The sequence below is a fragment of the Plectropomus leopardus genome, chromosome 8 (assembly GCF_008729295.1).
Source record: "Plectropomus leopardus isolate mb chromosome 8, YSFRI_Pleo_2.0, whole genome shotgun sequence".
NCBI classification, from domain to species: domain Eukaryota; kingdom Metazoa; phylum Chordata; class Actinopteri; order Perciformes; family Serranidae; genus Plectropomus; species Plectropomus leopardus.
This window is the reverse complement of record NC_056470.1, coordinates 21,705,750-21,733,612: the sequence shown is the minus strand read 5'-3', so window position 1 is coordinate 21,733,612 and position 27,863 is coordinate 21,705,750. Positions and strand designations below refer to the sequence as shown.

General features: G+C 39.0%; 1 protein-coding gene across 1 annotated transcript; it reads left to right on the top strand.

Annotated features, from left to right (window-relative positions):
• Positions 1-197: 197 nt before the first annotated feature.
• On the top strand, positions 198-27,799 carry slc9a8 (solute carrier family 9 member 8). Its single transcript, XM_042491654.1, has 16 exons — positions 198-527; positions 2,010-2,191; positions 5,606-5,686; positions 7,512-7,570; positions 16,002-16,085; positions 16,594-16,695; positions 16,899-16,933; positions 18,568-18,711; positions 21,290-21,431; positions 21,523-21,628; positions 21,740-21,856; positions 21,948-22,030; positions 22,141-22,252; positions 23,434-23,654; positions 24,347-24,493; positions 26,306-27,799. The coding sequence occupies exons 1-16, from the start codon at positions 292-294 to the stop codon at positions 26,417-26,419; spliced, it is 1,965 nt and encodes a 654-aa protein (XP_042347588.1). The 5' UTR covers positions 198-291; the 3' UTR covers positions 26,420-27,799.
• The last annotated feature ends 64 nt before the right edge of the window (positions 27,800-27,863 follow it).

Below are 27,863 nucleotides of genomic sequence, written 5' to 3'. Positions count from 1 at the left end.
TTACTGGTAGCCATCGACAGTTTGTTTACATAATTGAAATGAATTTTATCCACTGCAACAGACATGTATACATATATATATTAGACAACAGTTGCATCAGACTGCGTTCGTTTGTTTATTCGCAATTCTGTTAGGTCGTCCATACAACGTAATAAACTACAATTCCCGACGAGGAAGCTTAACCAGGAAGTGAAATTGTGATGTCAACAGGATAACATGTAGCTGTCGACATGGGACTTACAGTGTCGTTTGTTAAAAAACGTTTTTGTGTTTAAACGCTCTGGTTTGAGAATGAGGGGCGTTAACCACATAGTTTTATTGTTTTCCTTTTTGCTGTTATTCATAAACCCGTGCGTGCCAGAGCGAGCCGAGAGCAAAAAGCCGTTGGACCTGCGCGAGAGAGATGACGACCGAGGAGGGGATGTGAGCCATAAAGATTCTCCAGCTGAAAACCAGCAAACATCTATAAAACGTGATAAAGATGGACACGATTCAGTCGACCCACAAAAGGATGGACAGTCTGTCAGGTATCAGGCAACATATACTCATTTAGATGTTCTTTGAGTAACTTAGCCTAGTCAAACGTTTGCTGGCTAGCAATAGCTTTATAATGTTCGTAATGTTCCTAAACAGGTTTTCAATCAACCTCAAAATGGCTAAGAACATCAAAAAGACACGTTGCTAAGTTAGCGCACGGCTGTATTTAAGTGGTACAAAATAAAACAGAAAAAGTGGTTAAATAACATTATGGGGTACCACCTTGGCTTTATACAAAAACAATGCCTTAATCACCTCTAAATCTCATCACACGTTTCTAAATGTCCCTTAATTTAAGTCTATGGAGGTTGGTTAGAAGTTAAAGTCTAACCAAGTTCGTAGGTTTTGTTTGAACATTGAAGGGGGATCATGTGAAATGGGGGGCTCTGCCAGAATATTGTGTGTCAAACACTGAATATCTGTATTCTGGTGAAGTTTTATGTGTCAATTTGTGACTTTTCTCAATTGATTTATTTAATTATGTCTAAACTAAAGTCCTTTTTTTTGCTGTATTTTATCATGTTTATCATATTCGTGTGAGGAGTTCATATGAGTGTTCCCCTCTTGTGGTATTCACAACCTTATACAGGGTTCCCGTGGCTCATTAAAAAGTCCCAATAGGTATTGAATTCATTAATCTAAAAATAAGGCCTTAACTGGTATTAAATTGACATAGATTAATCTGTCAAAAGTCTTATAAATGCCCAGGCATGGAAAGCAGGATTTTATGAATATTTATTTCTTAAGTTGCATTGTAAAATTTCAAAATAAAAGGTAACATCTTTTTTTTTTCATATTGATGTTGTAAAAATATATTATGCTCATTGTCTTCCATGTGTTCCACTCTAAAAAGGGTTGCTTTTTCCCAACATTTAGCATACATAATCTAACCTTTTCACAAAAAAATCATGTTTAATGGTACAATACACATTTGGGCAAAATAAAATTGTCTCTCTTCAATTTTGGTTATCAGAAAACTGGTCTTAATCTTAATTGCGAGAGTGGCATTAAAATAGCCCTAAAATGTCTCATACCTACCTTGCCTTAAGCTGTAAGAACCCTGTTGTAAGTGGATGTTTTCTGCGAGCTGTCCATGACTTCCCATGTTGTAAACACAAGATCCATGTGAACGTAACTTATCATATTATCATATTATCCCCTAAAATCTACACCTATGGTTATAAAACTGAAAACTAAAGTAAGTGAGGAGCAAAGTAAGATGCTATAACATCCAAAAATTACTAATTTACACAAATACTACCTTTATATTAATATAAAACATTTTGTGAGAAGTTAGGAGTTAAACTAAGCGATACTGTGTCCAACTAAGGTGTCTCTGCTGTCTTATAATAACACTGAATTTTTCAATACAGCTTTAAACATAAGGCCGATATATATATATATATATCGATCTATCAATCTATCCATTGAATTTATCACAGCAACACACTTTTTTTCCTCTCTCCTTACAGCAAGTCCAATGACACTGATAACTACAGCAACAAGACCCTCCACTCTACAACACATGCTGTTAAGCCGACGACCCCGGCACCCCCAACTGCCAAACCCATTCTGCCTGTGCAGACAGGGGTCAAAGCCCAAGAAGAAGAGCAGTCCAGCGGGTTGACCATATTCTTCAGCCTGTTGGTTATTGGTTGGTTGTCTCTCTGTTGCAACATTCCTGAATATCTGTCTCACTCAGCCTTTTCTGCCTCATTTTGTGTTGCGATCTGTTACTGTCATTAGACACTCCTCACTCTCATTGTTATACAAGAGGAATCTACTCTACCGTCCTTCTGAGCATACAGGACTAGAATCAGAATCAGGTTTATTGCCAAGAAGGTTTTGACATACAAGTAATCAGCTTTGGAGTATTGGTGCATAACATAAACCTATTAAGAAAAAAATGAAATTAAAATGAGCATCACAAAAATAGGAAAGGAAGGAAGAAGGAAATAAAGAAATCGGCCAATCAATCACATTGTCACAGGAAATCATCAATATACAATGTCAGTAAAATCTAATCAGTCACGTCCATTAGTTGTGCATTTAAAACACTGTAGTAGTAGTGAATATTTGTCTATGGGGGGAGGGGGTTAAGCCAGGCCATCATTTAGGATTCTTGTGGCCTGCGGGTCGAAGCTCTTCCTGAGCCTGTCAGTGCTGGCGTGGTGTAACCTGTACCTTCTTGCCTCAACAGGGAGAAAAGGTCATTATATGAATGGGTGGGATGTTTAAAGGAAACATCCTTAAAGCTAGGGATACACTGCAAGACAGGATTTGCTATAGGATTCACAATCTTGACAACTCAGTCCTAGTCCACGCCAATCAGCACAAGTTACTGCCAGTTTGCATGGCAAGTTGGCTCAGAAATTTGTAAGTGTATGGGGGTACACACTCAAATCGACAAGTGTATGAAGAGAGCAGACTCCTCGCGACATGAGTCGGAGTGTATCAAACATGATTTTTCAGAGCCGAGAATGGACTCTATCGCGTAGTAATTCACACAGGTCAGCGACCCAACTAGGGAAAGCGCACCATCAAAAGCCAATGAACGTTCTATCATTATCCCCGCTTTGATCCAGTATGTTACGTTAGCAGAAGCTACTTCATTCATGTTGCATTCACCTGATGGTGGAACAATTGGAATGAAGACTTTCCTGCTGGGGGAATTTCACATGAACAGCCTCTCACGTCAGAAAAACAACTTGGCAACAATTTTACAACACCAGTTGTCAACTTAACATCATAAATGCATAAACATGGCAGGCAAAAGTCAATGTTTGGTTAATATCAAGAACATTTTTTATTACTTATTTTGATCACATGTAAAGTGTAATATGGTAATAATTTTAATTGCTGTCCATGTAGATTGACCTAGATTAGTTAAAAAATATTATTTTGTTGCATAAACCCTGATAACAAGTCAGGTAAAGCTATTTTTAAGCCACTTAAACAGCTATCAACCTCTTGTTTAAACGCTCTTCACACTGAAATGCACCCCATTTTCTTTGTTGGTTCCATGTGGTTTCCACTTCACTACCTCAAAGCACATAAACACAATGAAGTCACGCTGTTTGTTTACTTTTTGGTGACGAGAGACATGGTGACATGAAGATTTTCTCTTAAAAAGATTAAAACTGCACCTATATGACATTTTGGATTTAAAGCTGACAAAAGTACTGTCCTTACTGAATGCAAGCACTGCCCTGAGCTGAACTTTACTTGGACCCTATGTTTCTACTTATATTTGATGCTTGCTTTGAAAGCACCGCAGTGGAAAAGGACTGGCTGTTTGATGAGAAATTATTCATATGAAATCTATGTTTTTTTCACTACAAAAAAACCTAAACAAATACAGCTGGTTGGAGGGAGGTCGCTGGGAAGCTGACAGTTTCTGCTAAGGTATATGACCATTGCTAAAAACAAGATAGGCAAATGGTGCCTGCTGTTTACTATATTGTATTTAATTTCCAGCAAATATTCCAACATAAAACGTGTTTTTTTTTCTGGTTTAAAAGTGAACATCACAAACATTGGAACATAGCAAGTAGGCTACTCTCCCATCTTTTAAGTGTTTACCTCTCCGGTCTGATAACCAGCACGCTGCTGATGGCTAATGTCATGTGGTTTGTTTACATCAAGTGACAGAAGTGCATATTTAATGGATTCAGTGTGGACCGGGAGCTCCAGTGTTACACTATGCAAGGTGATTATTAGACTTTCTGTTAGGACACAGTGTCATTATGTTCCACTGAGGAACAGAAACTGAATCATGTGGTAAAATTGACCATGTAAAATGGTAAACTGGTCTGGTTCAGTGTTTGGCCTAATATCAAACTGGTTTGAAAATTTTCACACCGGCCCAACCCTAATCCACAATGGGTACTATGATAATTTTGGTTCATACAATATATATATAACTTAGACCTCACCCAGCTAGTAATGGAGGATAAAAGCTCAGCTAGTGGTTCATTAAATCAGATGTCTGGGTGATGATTCAGGATGAAGGAAGTGGTTAAAGGAAAGGATGTGGTTACACATTTCTACAGAATGTGTAAGGTCAGGAAGGGCTTCTTCAGACACAAAGTGGCCATTATGCACTTAAGTTCACTGCAGTTTGAGTCACATGCTTACCACTGAGAGGGTATGTACCAAGATAGTGCCATAAATCATGCATAAGGTTACTAGTTTATAGACATATAAGCCTGTTACTTAGTCTTTAACTAGATGTTTCAGCGTAGCAAGCATTTGACTGGTTGTGAGGCACAAAATGCAGAAAATCATATTTGTCTTCTAAAATATCTGATCAGTGGTTTGACTGAGATGGTATAGATCACTAAATGAGAGGTCACCTCAAACTGTAATATAGAAACTGCACATTAGTCCTAATTAGCACTTCAGGGAAACCATATTATCATTATTTACCTTATGTGCTTTAATTAGGCCTGAATTTAACATCTCCCTCATTACAAAACAGCCCAGATTTAAAGAAATGGCCTTTGCTGGCTTCAGTGTTGCATACACTTGTGTCTTGTGATTTCATTTGCTGCGCTGCATTTCTGCTGTATGTATCAAATGCCGTTTACTTTACTTCATTGTGGCTGCGGGGTCTGTCATCATAATTATGCAAATATGCACTGATTTAGCACATTGATATACATGGTTGCCTACCATACTATCACAACCTAATTTTATTTTATAACTGGGGGCAAATATCTTTATTTACAGTCTCAGAACTATGATTTTAAATGTCAAGCTTTGTAGTCATATTTATACCAAGCAAGTGTATTTGAAACCATCTGCATAAAATATTTTCATAATTTTAATTCAAGTATCCATTTAGACTTTTTGATTTGAGGAAATAAAGATAGATCTATATCATTTTTCATAGAAATCCCTGTCCTGTCTTCAGTAGTTTGTGTGAAGGAAAGCAGCCAGAGAAAAGATCCTAACACTTTATGATGTGGGGGCTATTTTTGGGCTGATCTGAGTTGGTGCGACATGATGTTCGGGTCATGGATGAATTTGTTCTAAATATTCATTCAGTGTTCTTTGTTTTCCCCAGGTATCTGCATCATATTGGTGCACCTGCTTATCAAGTTCAAACTGCATTTTCTTCCAGAGAGCGTGGCTGTCGTGTCTCTTGGTGAGTACATTTTATGTAACATGTTGCTCTGCACAGGCTGGGTCTAGGAATGTATAACGTTTCTGTGTTTTCGAGCTCTCTGGGAAATCCTGTTTTTTTAAGAGGCGGAGACAGTTTGAGTACAGCAGCACACAAATGTTGAGAGTGACTGGAGGTTTTAGGGAATACTCTGCTTTTGCTTGTTTTAGAGCACGTATAAATAATGAATTTGATGCATGTTCTCATGTACATCTTTTTTGTCCACTGCTTTTCCTTGGGTTTTTTTCTCGCACACATTTTGTGTGTCCAAAAAATGTCTTGCCCAAGATCAGACAGAATTGCCAACTCATTACATTCCCTTTTCATCTGTAGTCTGAAATTGCATTCACTCCAACTCATTTCTGTGGGGGGGGCCAATGTATCCACCTGAATCTAACGGCATTTTAACTCCACCATGGTGCATAGCTGTGCCAATACACTTGTTTTCAGAGGTTTTAAATTACTGGGGTTCTCTGTTCAAAGAAAGTCAACCTAAAAAGCAGTGTCAAGTCTTTTCTGTAATGCTCGCCATTGCTGTTATTGCTCCTCATGGGTTTTGGCACAATGAACGCTTTTCAAAAGTCATGGCAAATCTGGAAAAATAATAGAATTTCACAATCACATTTTCCAGGCCTAGAAAAGTTATAGAATTAGTAAAAATTATCAAAAGTTTTGGGAGTCATGGACTTTTTGTGTTAAATAAATGTAACCTAACCACAAATTCAGTTTCTGAAGCTGTTGATGTAACATAGCTCTAATATGGCATTTTTGTTTGCCATCACATATGTTTCATTTCCTCCCTACGTTCCATCTCTTCCTCTATGAATGCCAGGCTGTTGACATTATGTTTGAAAAGAGTTTGATTCTGATATGTTTCAAAAACGCTGGGCAAGTGGGAAAATAAAACCAAATTTAAATATTATTAACATATAATAAAAATTTAGAATTGGTCCTTGAACGGTGTGGGCAGATTCCAAGGTCAGGTCCCAGGCAAAGAAACTCTTAAACATTATTGCTAGGTCTATTTAAGGTACTAAAATAGTTTTCCTCTATGAGCAAAGGCTAACCCAATATTTTAAAAAGATTTATTTTCCTGCTTGTGTGATGTCACTTCAGGTTAATCCTTTTTCCTATAAAGTCTTCCATTGTCTCCTCTTTACACATTTGTGCTGTTACACTCTCTAAATCTCACACATGACACACATCTGTCTTGACCCTGAAGCCCTTTTTCTCTTGCCTGACCTCCATGCTGCACAGCAGACAGAGCTTGTCTCACTGTTTGGAGCAAGGGGCTCTGCTGACGAGAGATAACACTCTGCTCACAGATCAGGAAGGACTGCTCTTCCTTCCTCATCACTTCCTCTTTCCCTTTTACTCATTGTGTGTTTTCCTCTGCGCTTTCCCCTTCCATCTGCCTGTATATCTGGGTCTTATACAGTGCTTTGATGCCAATGCTTGATTTCTTTTTCTGTCTTATCCCCCCCTTTTCCTGCCCTTTTCGTGTCTGTGTTTTCCTCAACCTTTTTAATTATTGTTCTGCTGGGCTTTGTAACAAGAGAGCTGAAGGCCTGAGGGGTCTTTTCTCAAAGACAAAACTAAGACAATAGCCCCTTTACACTTGTCGTATCTAATTTATCCCTGAACCATGGTGGACATTTGCCATGCATCCATTTGTTTAAGCCATAAAAATAGCAATTTGCCTCAGGTTTATTCTCCATCTGTGTTCTGGTTGTATTGAAATTTTCATATGAGGTAATGAAAAATTTAAACAGAGGTATTGTTTTTCACGTCTCTTTTCTCTCTTCAGGGATACTAATGGGAGGCTTCATTAAGATCATAGAGTTCCAGGAACTGGCCAACTGGAAGGTATAGTTTGACTTCTTGTTCATACCCTGTATCACAGCTCTTTGTGTCCACACTGCACTGGTCACAACACTTGCTCACAGTAAATGCAGAATTAATGGTCCGTCTCCCTCCGTGCCGCTGCCTGCATGTCCACAGCTGCAAAGAGTAATGTGAAAGTCAAAAGCAATCACTCTGCAGCAAAATTGCGGGACCAAAACATCCCCAGACGTAGGCTACACTGCACACACAAAAAAAACGACAGCTTGACTTGAAGCAGTCTCATTTGACTGAGGGTTCCCGACTGATGATTTTGAATCTGAGACATTCAAGGGGCAGCCCTACTCAATACACACAAGCGTTTAGCATGTTATAGAGATCATTTCTGGCCATGCTAAAACACCCGCATATCACATGACCATTGATGTATACTGGGCATTCACATGCCAATGTAAACAGGAAGTCGATCCTCTAATCTGCTGTTTATTGCTTAGTCAGAAAATAATGGAGGTTGTTGTAAAGTAAGACCAGTGATTATAGCTTGAACTGACAAAGAGATGAAAATGTTACTGATAGTAACAGTAGCAGTATAAGGGGGTCAAGGGGGAGGAAAAACAGACTGGGAGTCATTTCAAAGAAAATTTGGCACACAAAGTATGCAGGCCCAGCTATACTGTTTTGGCTCAAAACTGCGATAAGACCCTATCAGGATGGTACTACGGGTGCATGTGTCATAGTTTTCAAAATTCTGTGTTCTCGACCATCCAGAATACAATGCAACTCTGGAGTTTCAAACTATAATGATGTCAGTAGCGTTTTCAAAGCTCTCTCTGTCAGGGCATCTAATATGCTTTAGTAGTTTGGATTCTAGGGGTAAATGTAACACCATAATGCATTTTGTCATTGAGCACAGGACAAAACCAAGCCCCCAGGAACAGCATCAGGCTTTGAGGCCAATTTTTGTAGTGGCCAGAGAGGAATTACACCGTCACACGATTCCGATCCCATAGACTGGCATGGTGAAAGAGACTTCTGTAAATCAGTGGATACAGTGTTTTGAGCGTTAAAGTTCCTTGAAGTGACTTGTATCACTATTGGGTTTGGTCTGATAACATTTCATAGGTCTAGAAGAGCAGCAAGATTACATAAGGTTATCCCCATTCAAGTTAGCAGAGCGCTAAACTGGAAGTTTAGCTGCACTTGGCTGTTGTAAGTCTATAGTGAGCAGGTTCTATGGGCCCCATTATGTAGAAGATGGGGGTAATTTCATACCACAAAAAATAGCATTTTTGGCTTCATGCGCTACTGAGCAACTTTCAGAGGAATTAACAGAGCCCTACCTCAAATGCTGTATCCAGTGCTCTTAATGCATCGGTAAGTCAAATTCCTCTGCTCACCATACACCCTTCAATCAAAATCAATTGCATATGCAATGCATGACAAAATAGCTGCAAATGACCCTTAAACTAAAGAGTTACACCCACTGCATTCTTTATATCAACTGCAATTTTAAAGGTGGAGGAAAAATATCTGCATTACTGAAGTTTTGATGATTGAAAATGTGATGCATCAAGCTCAGATTGTATAGCTGGGGAACTCCCCACCCACTCCTCAACCCAATAAACATCTGTAATCCTTGTGCTGTAGACTTTCGTCTCTCTTTCTGTACTGTTCTTTTTGCTCAGTCAGTCATTTCCTGGCCACTGTTTTTCAACACAAATCTCATCTCTCTATCTCCACACTGTTACCTACCCACAGTGGCACACACCATTCTTTGCTTGCTATCTTTCCCTCTGTGTCCCTGTGAGCCCTCCTTTTTTTCTTCTGGTTCTCACAGCCCTTAATTAAAATTCCTTGTTCTCTGCCAGTGAGAGAGAGAGCGAATGAACGAGAGATGTAGAGAGAGAGATGCAGAGTGAGGGGGAGGGCAGAAAAGAGGACAGGTTGTGTCAATGTTTCTTGCACACTGGGGCCCATTGTTTTTTAGCCTGGGGGCCCCAGGGTGTTGCTGAGTCATCGGCACTGGTAACCAGAGCCCCCGGAGCCCCTTTCCCCTCTCTGTCCCTGTCCTGTGAATCTCTAGACTGCTATCTCTGTGTTTGTCTTTAACTCACAGCAAGCAGACCTGCTCACCTGTCCAGAAACAAAGTACTGCACAAAAGTCTTAGGCTACCTTATACTTTGTTACTTTAGCTAGGTTAAAATGATCATACATATTTATTTCACAGTAGTCGCTTCACTAAAATACAACCAGGACATACAGGAAATATGTAAAGAGTATTAAAACACAAATATTTCAGCATAAAACAACTTCAATTTACTAAATTTACAAGTATTTAGTGTGACCCCCCTTTGCGCTTAACATGTTTTGAACTCTCTTAGGCAGACAATATGAGATTTACAAACAACTATTTTTCTAATCATCTGGTGTGTAACCCCTGGTTATATTCAAGACAAGCTCAATATTGATTATTGCTGAAATGTACCAACAAATTTTAATACAACATGCCATTCCTTCTGCAATATGTCAGATTGGAAATGGGTTAACTTTTCAGCATGAAAATTATCCCAAGCACACTGCTCATGCAGTGATATCATATAAAAAAAAACTGATAAAACAACTGATAAAACACTGACAGTGATGGAGCAACCTCTGCAGAGACCAGATGTGAACATTATAGAAGCAGTGTGGGATCACCTTGACACAGAAAGGAGTAAAAAGGAGCCTATGTCTAAAGAAAAGCTCTTGGAAGTGCTGAAGCAGTCTTGGTACAATATAATATACCTGAAGATTATTTAGGAAAACTTCAAAGTAGTCTGCCCAAGAGTTCATGTATATATATATAGTTATATAGATATATATAATTTTTTTTCTTTTCTCATCACAGCTTTGCTAAAACAACAAGTCAATGGGGTCCTAAATCTTTTGCACAGTACTGTAGTAGACAGTGCCTTCATGACCTGTAATCGCTACACAGCTATATAAAAACTGTGTGAGTAGAGCCTAATGAAATTACAGTGATATGCAGCGGTTTCTTTGCAGTAGCACGGATATGCTAAGTGGTTTGTAGGCCTTTGGAGACCCAGGCCGTGATGCAAATCCATTATGTCTGACCTATTTGTTTTTTAGAGAGCCCCTAAGAGCAGGATGCACCATGTAACCTGTTCAGTAAGTAACACAGCCAGTGGCTAAACTGTGATTCTGTCAACATCCTTTTTTTCAACTGCAACTCTTTTGAAACTGTGCATACAGTGCACTTACTAACAGGTCCATGTTTTACCACCACAGCCAATGGAATGCATGTTCAGGGTTTTTGCAGATCCCTTCTTAAAAGACATTGAAGTCATTTATCTAAAAAAAAAAAAAAGCAGAAATTGGTATTTAACTGTCTTAAATCAGTCTTTGAAAAGTCTGCAAATGCAAAAAGACATGGAAAATACGATTTTGGGAATTGCCTTTTTCTCACATTGCATTTTAATCTTAAAATAATTAGTAACATCTTTTTTTTTTAATTAATTTACCGAATCCTTCTCCCCAGTCTCTTCGTGATGGGAATAAAAGCAGTGAAAACACAAAATCAGTAATGAAACTTATCAATAAATGCTAGGTATTTCCCAATTCAACCAGATCTAATGTTTTTACTGAACCAAAAAATGGAACATTTAATGTTACAATAAACATTTGGGCAAAAATTGTACTCAACTCTGTGAAAACGTTTTTGGGGTGGTTTTTATTTTCAGTTTTTGTTATTATAAATTAAATTATATATAAATTTGATCGTAAAACCTATCCCGAGTCGCTTGAAGAATTCTTAAAAAGTAGCCTTAAGCTGTTGAAACCATGCATGTGTTGTTGTTTTTTTCAATCACTAGCTCTTTTCTCAGGTTTAAACTATATGCATCCTCATGCTAGGAGCTACCTTTAACACTGGCGCCATCTTCTCCCACTATAGTGCTTCTAAAGCTGGCCCACTTGGGTGATTTAGCAAGCCTCCGGGACTGCCCCACAAACCGCCAAGGGTGTACTAACCCCTCAGGCAGCAGCATCCTGTCATCACTGGCTTTACCCTGGCCTTTCACCCTCAATCTGCTTTCTTTGCTTTTTGCTACCCCTCTATTTTCAGTCCTCTCCCTGCAATCCAGCAAAAAGAGGCTTTTCCCTCATGTGCATTTCGAGTACTGTTCGCTGCTTTTCCCTTTCTCTCATCTGCCCATCTCTCCCCTGTGCTCTGACACAGATTGTAGAAGAAATAGCATGCTGGTAAGAAGTAACACGCCAGCAGCAATTTGTCTCCCAGGCACAGAGAGAGATACATAGGTGAATATATTTGCATCTACAGTGCACTCCAGATAATAATTTAGTTTTTCCTCTGCACTGTATTCAGTTGCCTCATTTTTCCTTAGTGGCCTCAGTGGTGTGTTTTAAGCCCCAAAGGGCAGCTCGTACTTTTAATAGATCTCTCCCACGCCGTGGAGAGAGCGACACAGGGAGAACGGTTTTAATTGTGGTTTCAGGGGCCTTTTTCCCATGTGGTGATGTCACTGTGTGTCAAAGCCGAGCCTCTAGGGAGCCTGTACTCTGAGCGAAGGTCTCTGTGTCGTTCCCGCTCGTATTTCTCTGTTATCTGTCGACCCTCTTTTCAACTGAGCTCCCTTCATCTTTGGCATTCATCTTTTCTCATTTAGTTTAAGCTCTGTCTCAGCACTTCCCTAGAGTATGCCCATCCTCTGCTCTCTGATTTTATCCATTTCATCTCTCCTGCTCTCACAACATATATTTCTCTGCCGTCTATCAATACCAGTGTTTGCAAAGTCTCATAATGCTTTGCCCTCTTAGGCCACATCTCATCCTCATGCTGTCAGGATGAGGTTGGTTTGGTGCATTCTGACCTAAAATGTAGTGCTGAAGCAATCAGTCACTCAACATTTAAAAATCACCAACAATCACCAACAACTTAATTCTATCGACTTCATAATTAATCGATTATTTAGCCTTTTATTTGTTGGTTTAAATTCTCAAATGCAATGAATTGCTGCTTTTGTTTGTTTTCTCTAATTAAGATTGTATATCTTTGGGTAGGGATGTCCCAATCAGATCAGATATAAACCAATCAAGGCATTTTTTTATTGATCAGGATCTGTTATTAGGAGCATGCGGCTTGCTTGATCGTTTGTTTACATCCGCAATCATTCAGGTGTTGTAAACAGAGAGCACAATTTGCGGTTTTATTGTTATGCTGCTTCTCCAATAAGTAGAAACTTTTTATTTCATATAATTGAAGCTGCTACTCCACTTTAAGTTGAATTTAAAGACTTTAAAAAAAAGTTGCACAAAGTGGTATTGTGATAAGGGCCTTATAAAATATTTTTTAGATTGTTTACATTGTTATTTTGGAAATATAAAATGAAAAACCCTTAAGTAAATGTTTAGATGCAGACATTTGTTCTTGTTTTACCTTGCAGTGCTATTAAACTGCTAAGCATATACACTGGATTCGTTTTAATTAATAATTAAGTACTTGAAGTGTGCACTGGGCAGCTGCATTATCCAGTAAATACAAATGTTGGATCAGGATTTGGTGTTAGCAGATACTCAATTGTTTGCCTGGCACAACAACCAGTTTTAAAAGCACTAGCTCGATGACATCTGCTTTTTAAAAATTTGTGTGGATGTGCATATGCAAAATCTGTGTGCGCTTGTAGTAACTCCAGTATGAAGCAGTGAAACAGGCTTGCAGGCCTGCATGCAGGTGCACAGCTGTAGATGTCAGATTATAGTACATGCATGGTAGTTCTTCTTGTGTCTACGGTGTTAATATTCATTCTTGACCTTTCACCTGCCCTGGAGTAAATGTCAAGAAATAGTGGTAATCTGGAAGCAGTCCTTGTCGGCCTACTTTTCCTGAAATTTGAATGCATAATAAGACAAAGTAAGCAGGAGCATAGCCTTTTACTTCAGCATACATCGTGTATATATCCTCTATGCCTGACCTATTTTTAGAGCTTGTAGCCAGAATAGTGTTGGTTAGTGTCATTGAATATATTGTCAGAGCCAAATTGACCAACTTTACAGCCATAAGTCTGCGCAGGGTCTTTAATTAAACAATGTGCTGTTGCCTTATCTCATTTGCTGATCACATCATGCCCCTTTGGGTCATAACCATTAATAATTGGCTAGATGGGAAAAACAAACTATGAATTGAGGTGATTATAAAGCCAGTCATGTCTTCATGTTGTTGATGAATTGCCAGCTTTGCCCTTTTTGAGCACTTAATTTCACCAGCTACACTTTGTGTTCAAATTGTGGCATTGTATGTCAAATAATGGATGTTAAAGAAATGTTCTTGTTGGAAGAAAGTAAATCATGCTCGCTCGGATCTGGCTCACCTCTCAGCAGCTATTCATAGCTAATCTATCAGCAAATCATAACTCGGCAGTATTTGCAGAAATAAATAGGTTCTTAAGAAAGTAATTGTCTCCATGTCCATCTGCTTGAGTCAGGCTCTATCAGCTGTCGAAACCAGTTCTCATAAAACAATGATTGTTGACTGGATGGAGTAAATATGGGCTTGCCCTCTTCCATCTTTCTGACAGACACAACTGCACTTTCAACCACCGCCCAGAAATAGATCATCCCTCTGAACACTAATGCATACCATATATTGACTTTTACATTACTAATGTGGATTATGCACAGGACACACACACGTACACTTACACACACTCACGTACATACTGGCTTACAGAAGAACACATGGCACATCATGCACAGACACATTGGCAGCCAGAGCGTAATGCATGGGCACATGATGCCTACGCCTGATCTTGGAGGCTGGCCCATTTAGCTGAGAAGCAACAATGATTTCATTATATCACTGAAATAATCAGAGAGCTATGGTTACTGAGATACTCTGTGCTGTGATACTGTGTGTGCATGTGAGAGAGTCAGAGATTTTTTTTAAAGAAATACACATACATTTACGTGTCCTCTTACAGCATGTGTGCAAAAAAAAGCATGTCAGTAATAGTATTTGAATGCATGAATTGGCTGGCAGGCGGGCATTCCCCCTGATGAGCACATGACATGTGTGTGTGTGTGTGTGTGTGTGTGTGTGTGTGTGTGCGTGTGTGTGTGCGTGTGTGCGTGTGTGTGTGTGCGTGTGTGTGTGTTTGTGTGTCATCCTGAAGTCAACATTCAAAATTGTTTTGTCAGATAGAGGACTGTTACTAACAGGCATGGCTTTCCTCATCACCCTTACCCCTCTTCCATGACTAAGTATTTAAGTATTAGGTCAGCTGATGATCCCTTGCCTTCATCAGTCAGATGAATGGTACAAAGTTTTGTTAAGGACTGCGTAACAATCACAAGTACGTGTGTTATCTTTCAGTCACACCCACATGATTTGCTCATATTTAACGATGGCAGAATGTGTTTTTAAAAACTCCTGTTGGCATGTTTAGTTTTCATTTTAAATGTTCCCTGTTGACTGTAATTTGTAATTTATTTTAACAGGAAATGATTTCTGAATGTTTTCACCACTTTCAGCTCCTAGCTAGTTGGCATTTTGCCTTTTAACACCATAATTTGTAAAACTGGTCCTAAATTTAATTCAGAGAGGCACTAAAAGAAATCTTCAAAGAATCTTAAATCTCACTTACCTTAAGTTACAGGGACCCTAGTTTTGCCTTTATTTGACAGGACAGTTCAAGCGTGAAAGGGGGAGAGAGGGGAAAAGACCGTAATTGAACCCACTGCAACAAGGACGCAGCCTCTGTATATGGGGCGCCTGCTTCACCAACATGTCAAAGTATTCTTTGGCAAAATACTTAATCTCAGTATGAAAGTCCATATGAATTTTGTTGAGAAGGTGGCATGTTTTATGCTAGCTTTGGCCACTGGTTTGTGAATATGTGTTTGAATGGGTAAATGTGGCTCTGTGTAAAAGTCAGGCCCCCAAAAAAGACTCCTAACCTAGCTGACAATTTTTTCCAGTGGACAACAAAAACATCCCATGGCCCAAAAAGCATTTTCCCCATAAGTCATCATTCTAAAAGACACACCTGTAAAACTATTGACACCTTGAAGTGCAAGCAAGTTGTGATATGATGCTTTCTGTTATGATTTTTTGATCTATGGTGATGTTATATTTGTAAAACTTTCTTCAAGCTGAGAAAAGTGATTTAAAAATCTGTAACTTCATTACAATGTGAGGTCCATGAGCCAAGCATGAGCTTGCGAGCGGAGACAGTGGGACAAACACTATTGCACATATTCAGTGGCCCACGTACCGTGAAAGTAAACCTGGAAGCTAGAAACCTTTTTTTGGGCATCTATTATCTGTCTATTATTATAAATCTATGGTAAAAGCACTTGACTATGAAAGCACTCTACAAATGCAAGTCCATTTACTGTGGGTTGTATGTATGTAACCTTGTCCTTGTCCTTCTTGAACAGGAAGAGGAAATGTTCCGACCCAACATGTTCTTCCTTTTGCTGCTGCCACCCATCATCTTCGAATCTGGATACTCTTTACACAAGGTATGGCCGATGTGTGTGCACAAGACGGAGTTTACACAGCTCAAAGTGTAAGACCATAGCATCATAAAAAATCCTAACATACTTTTCAGGACTTAAATTGTGCTTTGAAAATGCAGCGCAATATAATTGACTGTAAACTGAGACAAAAAATTAACCGGCGACTTTCACTTTTTCTGACAATGACATGAAAGCATAAAAGCACAAGCAGCTCTGCTCTCTGTCACTTATGTTATTTTTGTATTGTCACAATTGTCATATATTATTATAACTGAGGACTGGCAAATGCCAAAAGGTGGCTTATAACATTTTATTATTTATTATATGAGATTATTTATAGATCTGTTACGCTCCATTGCTCAAAGTGAAATGATGCCTATTTCCTCTGTACCTGTACTGTGCCCTACTTTTCATTTTAATGCTTGCTACATGTTATGTAACACCATGTAACTTCAAATGTCATGCTACTGAGCCCCATGAATACTTAAACTGTGTGTCCATGTATGTTCAGGGTAACTTCTTCCAGAACATTGGCTCCATTACTCTCTTTGCTGTGATCGGCACCGCAATTTCTGCATTCATAGTTGGAGGAGGTATCTATTTCCTTGGGCAGGTGAGCATCACAGTGGTATCTGTCAGGAGCTCTGCCGCTGCCAGAGAAAGAGCGTGAACTTGTTAACATGTCTTGCTGAAATATCTTCAGAGTTCAGAGTTGTGATAACAGTATAGTTGCACATTGTTTGACATAAATATCTCTGCATTGTTGAAGAGGCCTGCAAGAATGTGTGTCTGTGTTTGTATGTCTTTTCCTCTCAGGCTGATGTGATCTATAAGATGTCAATGACTGATAGGTGAGTCTTGGTGTTCCACTCGCAATGTGCTTCTTGCATCTCTGTATCAAAATAATACAGAAATAACTCTAGGGATTTAACTTTTGTACCTGTAGGCTGTCACACAAAGAAACTTTCTTTTCTGTCCAAAATGACTTCAAGGGAAATTAGTAATTAGTACTTCATTATAGCATCAAACACTGACTCCTTCATTCTACCTAAAAGGGATACATTGCTGATTTTCAATTAGCTTTGTACCATAACAATGTGGGGAGAGTGTGTAAATAAATTTTGGTAAACTTTCCTCCATCTCACCAACACCCAAATCTCCCTTCTTATCACATTTTGGTATGTGTGCCACCACATACACAACGAGTATAGAAGTGGATCAAGACAAAGAGCAAGTCATTCCTCTCTCTCTCTCAAACTCAGATCAAACAGTAAAACTAGCCAGTCCGGGCCAAATATGAAGCAAGATTCTGTTACTGCAGAAACTATTTTTTGCCTCAAATGTTTTTAGAAACATATTTTTGCTCACAGTTAAACCGTTATTTAAGATTGTTAGTCATCAGCCAGCGCTGTATTGCTTTCTACTGAAAAACAGCTCAGTTTGCGTTTTGCCATTTGTCAGCGGAAGCATTTAGTGGTCTGGTTTAGCACAGTGCGTTCTGATAGTTGTAGGTATTCTACCCCCTGAGTTTTCTCTGATAATGTAGCACCAGTTTCAATAGATTTGTATCTTTCTACTGCATAGACAGCCAAGTTTTATGAAAAGTGTATCTATCCAGCAGTGAAATACTCTGTAAAGAACCAAGCCATCAGAATCTTAAAGGTTGAACTAAGAGTGAGTCCTGGACAGGATAATCCAGCTGTCAGAGATGACAAATACAAGCACTGCACTACTTCACACTCTTGTGTTCTTTTAAGAGACGCTTAGCGTTGCTATAGTGCACACATGTTTATCTTAACTGCTGCACAGTCAGCATGAGTGTGAGTGTGCCTTGTGTTCAGGCAGGACTTTTGCCTCTTTTTTTCCATTGTTCAGGATGTGTTCCTAGTCTCATTTGTCTCTCTGTTACTGTTTGTTATCAGGAAAACTTGGAACCTGGTCAAACAAAACTTATTTGCACAAATTGTGAGACAAAAATATAATGAGTTAAAGAATTAAAAAGGATTGTGCTTTTTCAAAGACATTTCGGCAACACCTCTCCCCCAGTACATCTAAAATCAAATTTCATTAATAAGTTTTTTTTTTATCCAGTTTCATAGTGCTTACACAGAATTGTTTATCACATAGTTATAGGTGCATCCTATTTGATACAATTCATAAATGCATTGTGGAATTTTAGCTAAATTTCAATGAGATATACATCTTTGTACAAAGCCCGAATATTTTGGGACAGGATTTGTGTGTTCTCCAAAAATCATGGCAATTTTAATTATAATAATTTGCTGGAATGTGCTAGTTTAGCAAACACATGTGCTTCTTTGTATGTGACATATTTCCTGTGTGCCTTTCTCTGACCTTGTACATACACAAGTTATGTCCCTTTGTTGCCCAGTTGTGTTGGTTTCTTAATTATTTTTAAGTACATTAATGTCTATGAAAGACTCTTATCACAACTGTATATTTCATTTTCACTCCCTTGCTGTAGCTTTGCCTTTGGCTCACTGATCTCAGCTGTGGACCCTGTGGCTACCATCGCCATCTTTAATGCCCTCAACGTGGACCCGGTCCTCAACATGCTGGTGTTTGGTGAGAGCATCCTCAATGATGCTGTCTCCATTGTTCTCACAAAGTAAGAGTCTCTGTCCAATCCCTCAAGGCAAGCTTATTCCTCAGGGAAAAACATTCAAATATTTACATTTGCCCATTCATGTTTACACAGTTTTTCAGCACCAGCAACCCTTAGGACCATATACAGATGTTATCACTGCTGCGCAAAATGTTGCACGCATAGGAACACATTGTAAATACTATAAAGAAGCCGTTATATGTCATTAATTGTGAGGAGGCCTTTATGACTCAACAACATACTTTCTTTAGTATGTTAGCTCTATTCTAAGAATTGGACAAACATAGTATTTACAGTAATAATAATAAACAGTAATAAATAATAATGTATTTATATAGCACTTACCAAAACCAAAGTGCTTTACACATAATAAAATGTAATATACACTGTATAATAATAAAATACAAAAGTAAAATATGAAAAAAAGGCTAAATTTAAAATCATACAGAGCAGTGCAAGAGGTAAGTGTAATGTCAGGAGTAAGGTACAGTGTAAAGTACTGAGTATGCTGTACACAAAGAGTGCACTTCAGATAAAGATAGACCTACAAACTATTTAAAAGATAAGATTGTCGGAATACCTTTCGATAAAAATAATTCTTCAAAGGTGATTCAAAAGAAGATAATGATATAGCAAACCACAGCTCATCAGGCAGGTCGTTCTACATTTGAGCAGCCCTAATAGCTAAAGTACAGTCGCCTTAAGTCTTCAAAGGTGAGGTGAGGACAGTCAACATTTTCCTGCCTGAGGATCTCAGGTTGCGCATTGGTCGGTACAGGGGCAGCAGTTCGACTATATATTCTGGGGCAAGGCCATGACAGGCTTAAAAGTAATAAGTAAAATCTTAAAGTTAATCCTAAAGGCAGTTCAATTTGCCTTCTGTAATGCAGTCTCTCAGACTTACTTGTAGCCAGATGAAATTCTTAAATAGCTCAATGTAAACACATGGTTGTGTTTTTTTGTTTTTTTTAAGGATTTTTGAAATATTTTTTATGCTTATTTTGTCATATGCTGCTGAAAGGGCTTATCATTACCTCAGGGTGCAATTATCTGCTCCAGTGCAGTACACTTCTCAGACACACAAACAGTGAGACACTAGTTTTACAGAATTGTAAATGATAAACATGTACCCACATCCTCTGAATTTGAAACCATGGCTTTGCCACAAAGGGTGTGTCTCAGTCAGTGAAATAGGTCACTAGTTTTTTACTCCTACTCACTTTCTTGCTTAGGGTGATCAGCAAAAAGCAGGTGGGGTTCCACTGTTGGAAGATGTCTGCCTACACTCCACCTGTCAAAATCTGCTAAATGTGTAGTCCAAAAGCAGGGACTTAAAATAGTGATCTGACCCATGTGGATTCACAAATGACGACTGTTGTTGGAATGTTTTCATGTCATAACAGAAACTTCCAGTAATGAGGGGGGGGGGGGGCTGCCAGTATGTTTCAGCACAACTGTCACCAAACTTTCTGCAGTTACAGGGGACGATCTATTCAAAGTATTACTCCAGTATCACCAAGAATTGTTTGTCCTGTATCAACAAGCTGGTGGCCACACCAACATACAGTCTAAATCTTGACAGACAAGTTTGACGGAAGCAGGCAGTTGGCAGGATTCCCTTGTTTGTCTGCATCACCGTTGTCATCCTATCTGCTGTGTCTGTACTCACTTTATTGCTGCCTTATCTGTCCTACTCACAACCAGCCAAATGTGCAAAGTGATCTCAAGTGTCCGCATGCCCTCGTAGAGTAAATGAATGCATGAATAATGGATAGGCTGAACAGGCCTGGCAGTTTGCTAGTTGTTGGCACCTCACGGACTGGCTTTCTTAGAAGGCTGCTTTACAATTTGGCCCAGTCGTTTATAACAACCACACAGCTAACACCTTTGCTTGGGAGCTTGTTAATAAGTATAATCAGATTCAGACATCAGATAATTAATTTCACTCTGCTACCTGGCTGTTTGTCTGAATAACTGTTATTATAGAGAGGATTAAATGGATACAATTAAATTGACTACCTGTGTTCCTACTACAGCAATAAATATTAAACATTAAAAATAATTTTTGGATGCAAAGTCAATGATAAATCAAAATTAAGGTTAATCCAAAAAATATAAAGTGGGAGAATTTTATGTATTTGTATTTTTAAAAAAACATCACAGATGTTGTGGAGTAAAAGCTTGAGCCCTTTATGTGTCTCGTGTTTCCTGTAAGTCACGCTACACTTCGAAGTCTGATGATTTACATTTGACATTTAGAAACAAATTATTGTCGCTCTATAGTAACCCGATGTATGCCGTGTGTGGCCAAAATACAGTAAATTACTTCATGTTGTTGTTTTTGTAAAGCCACTGGGGTGATACATTGTAGGCGACTTCTGTTCAGCAAACAGGATTTTGATGGCAGGATTACAAACTCTGCACACACGCTAATCTAACACAGAAAATCTCTCATGTGCTGTGAGTTTGTAGGATTCAGTGGTGGAGTTTTGCTGCCCTCAAGGGTCCGGTAGAGGTATTACTACAACACAGGAAGCATAGCTCTAATATTGTGGCTTAATTTGTCTAATTTGTTTTACAGCACAGCGGAGGGGTTCTTTTCCCGCTCAGATAACTCCATGGTAACAGGCTGGGAGACTTTTTTGCAAGCCCTTGGTTATTTCCTGAAAATGTTTTTTGGCTCTGCTGCGTTGGGAACCCTCACTGGACTCATCTCAGCTCTTGTATCCAGACTTATTTAGTGTGTGAGCATGTGTGTGTGAGCAATCTTTGTGTGTGTTTTCATCATGTTAAATTCCCTAACTTACTGATTAGTTTTTAAAACACTTTGATCTGAGGAAGACCCCTTCACTGGAGTTTGGTATGATGATAATCTTTGCGTACCTTCCCTATGGCCTGGCAGAAGGCATCAAACTGTCTGGTGGGTGCACACATACATACAGAGGCACATACCCATGGCTGCAGGCCAAAATTGGTATGCTTGACATTAAAATTAATATTAATTAATGCCATTCTTTCCCTCCATCTGCAGGTATAATGTCCATCCTGTTTGCGGGAATTGTGATGTCTCACTACACCCATCACAACTTGTCTCCTGTCACGCAGATCCTCATGCAGCAGACACTGCGCACAGTGGCCTTCATGTGTGGTCAGTGAATTATGTTTTTTACCTCAAATTATCTACTTTTTTTTTCTCATCATAAGTTTTCAACACTATTTTTTGCAATTTTTCTCTCCAGAAACATGTGTGTTCGCATTTCTTGGTCTCTCCATCTTCAGCTTCCCTCATAACTTTGAAATATCATTCGTCATCTGGTGCATAGTAAGTGCTCTTGCATTTTTTAAGTGTTATCATGTTGATGTCAGTTTAATTACTGGTGTCTCTGCTCATTCCCATGATTGTCAGAGTGACAGCTGTTGTTCTCTCTGCAGGTCCTGGTTCTTCTCGGACGAGCAGTGAACATCTTCCCTCTGTCGTTTCTGTTGAACTTTTTTAGAGACCACAAGATCACACCGAAAATGATGTTCATCATGTGGTTTAGTGGTGAGATAGTGAACCTTTTGTCTGATGTGTCACAACAGCTTTTTGTTAGCGTCTGAGCCTCATCTTGCCCTAATATTGTGTGCATGCCACTGGGTGCAAATGAGAGTAGTAACAACCAGAACTGACTATTTTGATTATTGGTTAAGGGTATTTTGTCATTTTGCAAGCAAGCATTTTCTAATTCCAGCTTCTCAAATATGAAAACTTGCTGCTTTTCTGTGTCATTTGATAGTAAACTGACAGACATTGGAAAATGGGCATTTTTTTTTTACCATTTTGTGACATTTTAGGGACAAATAATCAATCAACTGACAAAACAATCAGCACATTAATCAATAATTAATTGTAGCCAAACACATGTTTAACAAGAAATTAAAAACAGAAAAGTAAATCAAGCATATAAGTGTCCAGAATTTAGTTTGCATGATATTTTATTAAAAAAAGGTTATTTGAAACCACTTAAAGTTATCAACAGCTAATATGTCTTAAAAAGTTGGGACGAAATAAATTCAATACAAATGCTGTTTAAAATAATTCTCATACATTTATCAAATAGCCCACTTACAGAGTTCATTTTGGGTCTCTTAATACATGTGAACATATGGGGACAAAGCTTAAACTAAAGTAATTCTATTTTGCTTTAACTTTACTCACATGATACTTGGTCTCACAGTAGCTGGTCTGCTTGCAGCTGGCTGTCTAAAGCTGGTGCGTGAAGGTTAAAATAATGACAGGGGGAAAAAAGTAATTTTCTCTCAATAAAAAACATAGTTTTCTTGAAGCTTATGGCAACTGGTCATGACCGCTAGGGATGAAGACAGAAAATTAATGCATACGTGGAAAAAACTCTGACCCTCACAAGGTGGATTGAATTCAATGCCTGCGTAATGAAATAGCTGCACTGTTTTTTTTTAAAAGCTGATAAAATTTGGTAAATAGGGAAGCTGTCAGCCTCATTACTTTATGTTCATGTAATATACTGTACAAATGCCAATTAGATAGTAGTCTGCATTAGAAGTAAAGGAAAATAATGTTTAAAATAGTCATTACAAGAGATCAATTTGTCCCAGACTGATTCGATCACCAGAAGAGGTTTCCAGTGTATATATTACACTAATATTTTCAAGTGTGTGTTTTCATGTTTCACAGTCCTGTTCCTTCATCTTTTCCTTGTCTGGTAGGTTTACGAGGTGCTATCCCCTACGCGTTGAGCCTTCATTTGGGCCTGGAGCCCATTGAGAAACGGCAGCTAATTGGCACCACCACCATCATCATCGTTCTCTTCACCATCCTCCTTCTTGGGGGAGGGACCATGCCACTCATTCGCATCATGGACATTGAGGAAAGCCAGTCACGGCGGAAGAACAAGAAAGACATCAATCTCAGCAAGACAGAGAAAATGGTAATGGCTGAAGCACTTCAATCTGTACACACAGGCAGTTGACTGCATTGATACTTGCTGTGCCATCCTCTCATCTGCCATCAGACCATTACAGTTCTATTCAGGGGGGAAAAAAACATCAAAGGGTTGATTTTGATTCGTGTGAAGGACACCGAATCAGCAGGGAGCCAACCACTCTCATCACAGAGATGCACACTTAGAAACAGCAAAACTCAGACAAGCACAAATAAACCCCTATTAACACAATTTCCCAGACACACCAGAATACAAGCCATCATGTTGAATATTTCAGTTGACTCTTAGCTCTGACTCTAGATAATAGATTATTCTTTTGAACTACATCCCACCAATGAGGTCATGGGCAGTGTGTGGTGGTATGTTTGCATGACTTTTGTGTGCAGTATTTGATGTCCTCCAAAGATAAATGCCAGTCACTACATCTATCAGGCTTCTATTTTTCCTTACGGCTCTCATGACCACCTTGATGTGATTCCCTCTCTTTGCTCTCTCATCTATGGTCTGTCTGTGTGTGATCTCAATTCCATCACCCCCACCGCTCTCCTGTCATTTTGACCTTTCGCAACATGCACCTCTCCTCTCCTCCAGCTCTGTCACCTCTGCCTCATTTGTTGGCCCATTCATTTCTTTCTCTCCATGTATCTGACTTCTTTTTGCTCCTCCCTTCTCACCAGGGTAATACCATTGAGTCAGAGCACCTATCTGAACTGACAGAGGAGGAGTATGAGGCTCATATCTACCAGAGACAAGATCTAAAGGGCTTTATGTGGCTTGATGCTAAATATCTTAACCCCTTCTTCACTCGCAGACTCACCCAAGAGGTAAGTGAGAGAGACAGAAGTCACTTGAGAGGCCACACACTGTTGCTTTCAATCCTTTAAACATATTTTAACATTTTCACCCTGCAGGAAGCAGTAATGCACCCAGTTCCTGTTTACAAACTCACTATTACAACTGAAAACAGCACTAAAATATGTCTCCTAAAACACTTTAGGCGAGAGCAGAGCATTAGCATAACTTTGTGTTATATTTGATCAGCACTGGAAAGAGAGAGGGGTGGTTCTCTCTCTTGATCTGCTTCTATACCCTCTGTGTCTGCAGTGGCGGCATGGGTGGCACGCAATACGAAAATGCGGAAGTACAGTTTGTAGTTCAAGCGACAGCCCAGAGAGCTAGCAAAACTCCACCATGATGTGTTTTGCATCAATGTAGGGAAATCTAGGCACTGGTTAGATGGGGGGAAGTTTACCTCAGTTTATTTACACATACTACCCACACGGTGATGCTACAAAGCTGGTTGAAAATCAACAAAGTATCTCTTCAAGTATTTGTGGCCCACGTTTTAGGTGCTCAAAGATTAAATGACTGCATTGAGTTTTTATATTTGTAAAATTGAAGAAAACAACTTTGCAGTAACTTACATACCTGGGGCTTATGCAATATATATTTTCATGCAATCTGTTTTAGAAGCAAAAAATATGGGAGTGAGGAATGCCAATTTTTAAAATAGTTGCACCTAAGTTAGCCCTGCCGACCAACAACTCTGGTAAAGAACACTGCACCTGAGATGTAACGTCTGGGAAAAGCAGCTGTAAAATCTGCGTCAAATATCAGATGCATCAAGCCATGCCGCGAGCGGCTACAAACAGTTGAGCCGTGCTGCACCGCAAGGCAGAGTAAAGTTGTTTACCGTGATGACATGTTGGAGGTGTGCCTGTGACAGACCACAGAAAGAGCCTGTCGCCTGCAGCCTTGTTCAGCATACTGTGGCTTTTCTGTTTATATTATTCCTCCCTGTTAAAAACTGATTCACTGACCAAATAGCAGAGAATATGTCCAAATCTGGCTGATTGGACTTGTTTTTTAATGAAGAATAGCACAACTAATGACGCTCCACTGACTAGGTGACAAACACATTTGCTATAACTTTTTCACAATAAAAGCATTGTGTCGCATTGTGGTGAAACAAAGGTTTTTGATGGTGTTTTACTGTTGGCTAAGTAAATATCCCCTATAGTCTATTGTTTTGCATATTTAGCAAATATCTTGTAGCCACCCTTATTGTTGCCGCCTTCAAAGCTTCACTTTTAAAATTGAAAATGTCAAACCTTGTTTAATATCACTTCACTTGTCTTGCGGCCTATGTAATTATGATTTACAGTCATTTCTGCCCAAATTGCTGGTGCACAAGTCATTTTTTATTCTTTTGAAAGATTATTTTTGGGCTCTTTGCCTTTATTTGATAGGACAGCTTAATCACAAAAGGGGGAGAGTGAGGGGATGGCATGCAGCAAAGGGCTGAGTTGGCAATCGAATCAGCTGCGGCTGCAGGATGTAGCCCCCTCTACCAACTGAGCTACACACAAGTACAAATTTATGTAATTTCACAGGGGGGAAATTTTAAAACTCTTAAAAACCTCAGTAAGATAATTATGTTAAATCAAAGCCTTTCACAGTATTTACAAAAACAGAATATTAAGAGCTTCACCAAACTGGATTTTGCTGCAGGGCTACTTTACTCTAAGAAGTGTGATTTTGTCTGCACTTAGGCCTCTTTGTGTGAATATTTTTCTGTTGTATATTCTCGCATTTGTGTTGATGTGCAGATTTGTGTGTGTAAACTATGTTTTCAGGATCTGTTACATGGCCGGATCCAGATGAAGACTCTGACCAACAAGTGGTACGAAGAAGTTCGCCAGGGACCCTCAGGCTCCGAGGATGATGACGACGAAGCAGAACTTCTGTGAAGTGAACAAACACTTTCAGTCTGTAAGAAAACAATGAATGGACATTGTGTGTCCTGGGCTGAGGGAGTGTGTGTGTATGTATGTGTGCATTTGTCTGTCTTTCTGTGTGTGTAGACAAGCCCTCTTTTCAGTGTCAGTCACATGCACTTCTTGTTTGTTCACCTGCCACCAACTTTCATGTGACAGAGAAGTCTCAGTCAGAGCCCAGAGTGTGTGTGTTTTTTTTACACAGAGTGGGCCGGAATGTGTCAAATCACAGTGTAGTTCCAGTAAAACTGGTTTTGAAAACTTGTAACACTGAATGAAGCAGAAAAAAAAGAAATCTGTGAAAATGATATCCTCATATGAATGCCATATTGTTACTTGCGAAAGAAACCGACTGGATATCAGATTAGGTGTGTGTTCCAGTTTACTGAACTGCAGAACAGCACATCAGACATTTTGATCCTGAGAATCTTTTCCCAGGTGTGTCTTTATTAAAGGTTTAAGTCTGGAGGGAATACGGCAGGGAAGCCAAGAGGGACATTTTCTATATAAAGCAATACTAGAGCACCTTTTCACTTTCTCTCTTCACTTTTGTAGTGTACTTCTCTATGTGATGCCAACTTATTTAAGGTCTGCTGGAAGTTTTACTTTGTGTCAGAGGAAGGATGCAACATAATGTCGCTACAGGCTTGATTTCTACTGTGGGATTTGTAATAAGCCACAAGTTGCTGCTTTGAATTGCTTCCTTTTGAGCTCAATTTAAATTCTCTCCCGGGGTCTAAACATTTGTATGCATTAATGACTCCGAGTTAATACATATACTCATACGTATGTAATGAAGATAAAATACCAGAGTGATGCTACCGCTACCCCCTTCAGCAACAAAGCAGAGAAAAGCAGCAGAGAGCTAAAACTACTATGTTGGGTGAAACTAATAATTTTGAAAAGAAACACCTGGTTTACAGGAGAATAATGATGCTTCAGAAAATTGAAAATTACTTTCATTTTCCAATCATAGTTCCAGATTGGTTTCCCTGAACGAATTTTTCTGTGCTTATTTTCAGTCTTTGGGGAGGCTCAAGCCACTATATTGTGTATGCAGTAGAACTTGAATCGTTGCTTTTGTGATTTTTCATTGTGGATTCCTAATGAAGATAGGCACCAGTGAATGTGTGGGTAATGGGGAAAAATGTCTTGCGAATGTTAATCTATTTTTTTCTATTTATTTATGAAATGTTTATGTGTTTTGGGGATAAAGGCTTTTATACAAGCTCTGTGAGCACTGCAGAATTATAGAAAAAAACCTATAAAAAAACATTGACACCTGAAGAGGACTTACTGACTATATTTATGACCCATGTCCTGTCTTTGAAATACAGTTTTAACAGAAAAGCACTTTTAAGGAGCAGTGTGTGGAATTAAGTTGCAACTAGCAGTGAGAATTGCAGATTGCAACCAG

Excerpts from the sequence above, each read along its gene's own strand:
- slc9a8 (XM_042491654.1), top strand. The coding sequence starts at position 292 with ATGAGGGGCGTTAACCACATAGTTTTATTGTTTTCCTTTTTGCTGTTA. Across the intron at positions 16,934-18,567 it reads AAGATGTCAATGACTGATAG|CTTTGCCTTTGGCTCACTGA; the intron begins GTGAGTCTTGGT and ends CCCTTGCTGTAG. Across the intron at positions 22,031-22,140 it reads CATTCGTCATCTGGTGCATA|GTCCTGGTTCTTCTCGGACG; the intron begins GTAAGTGCTCTT and ends TTCTCTCTGCAG.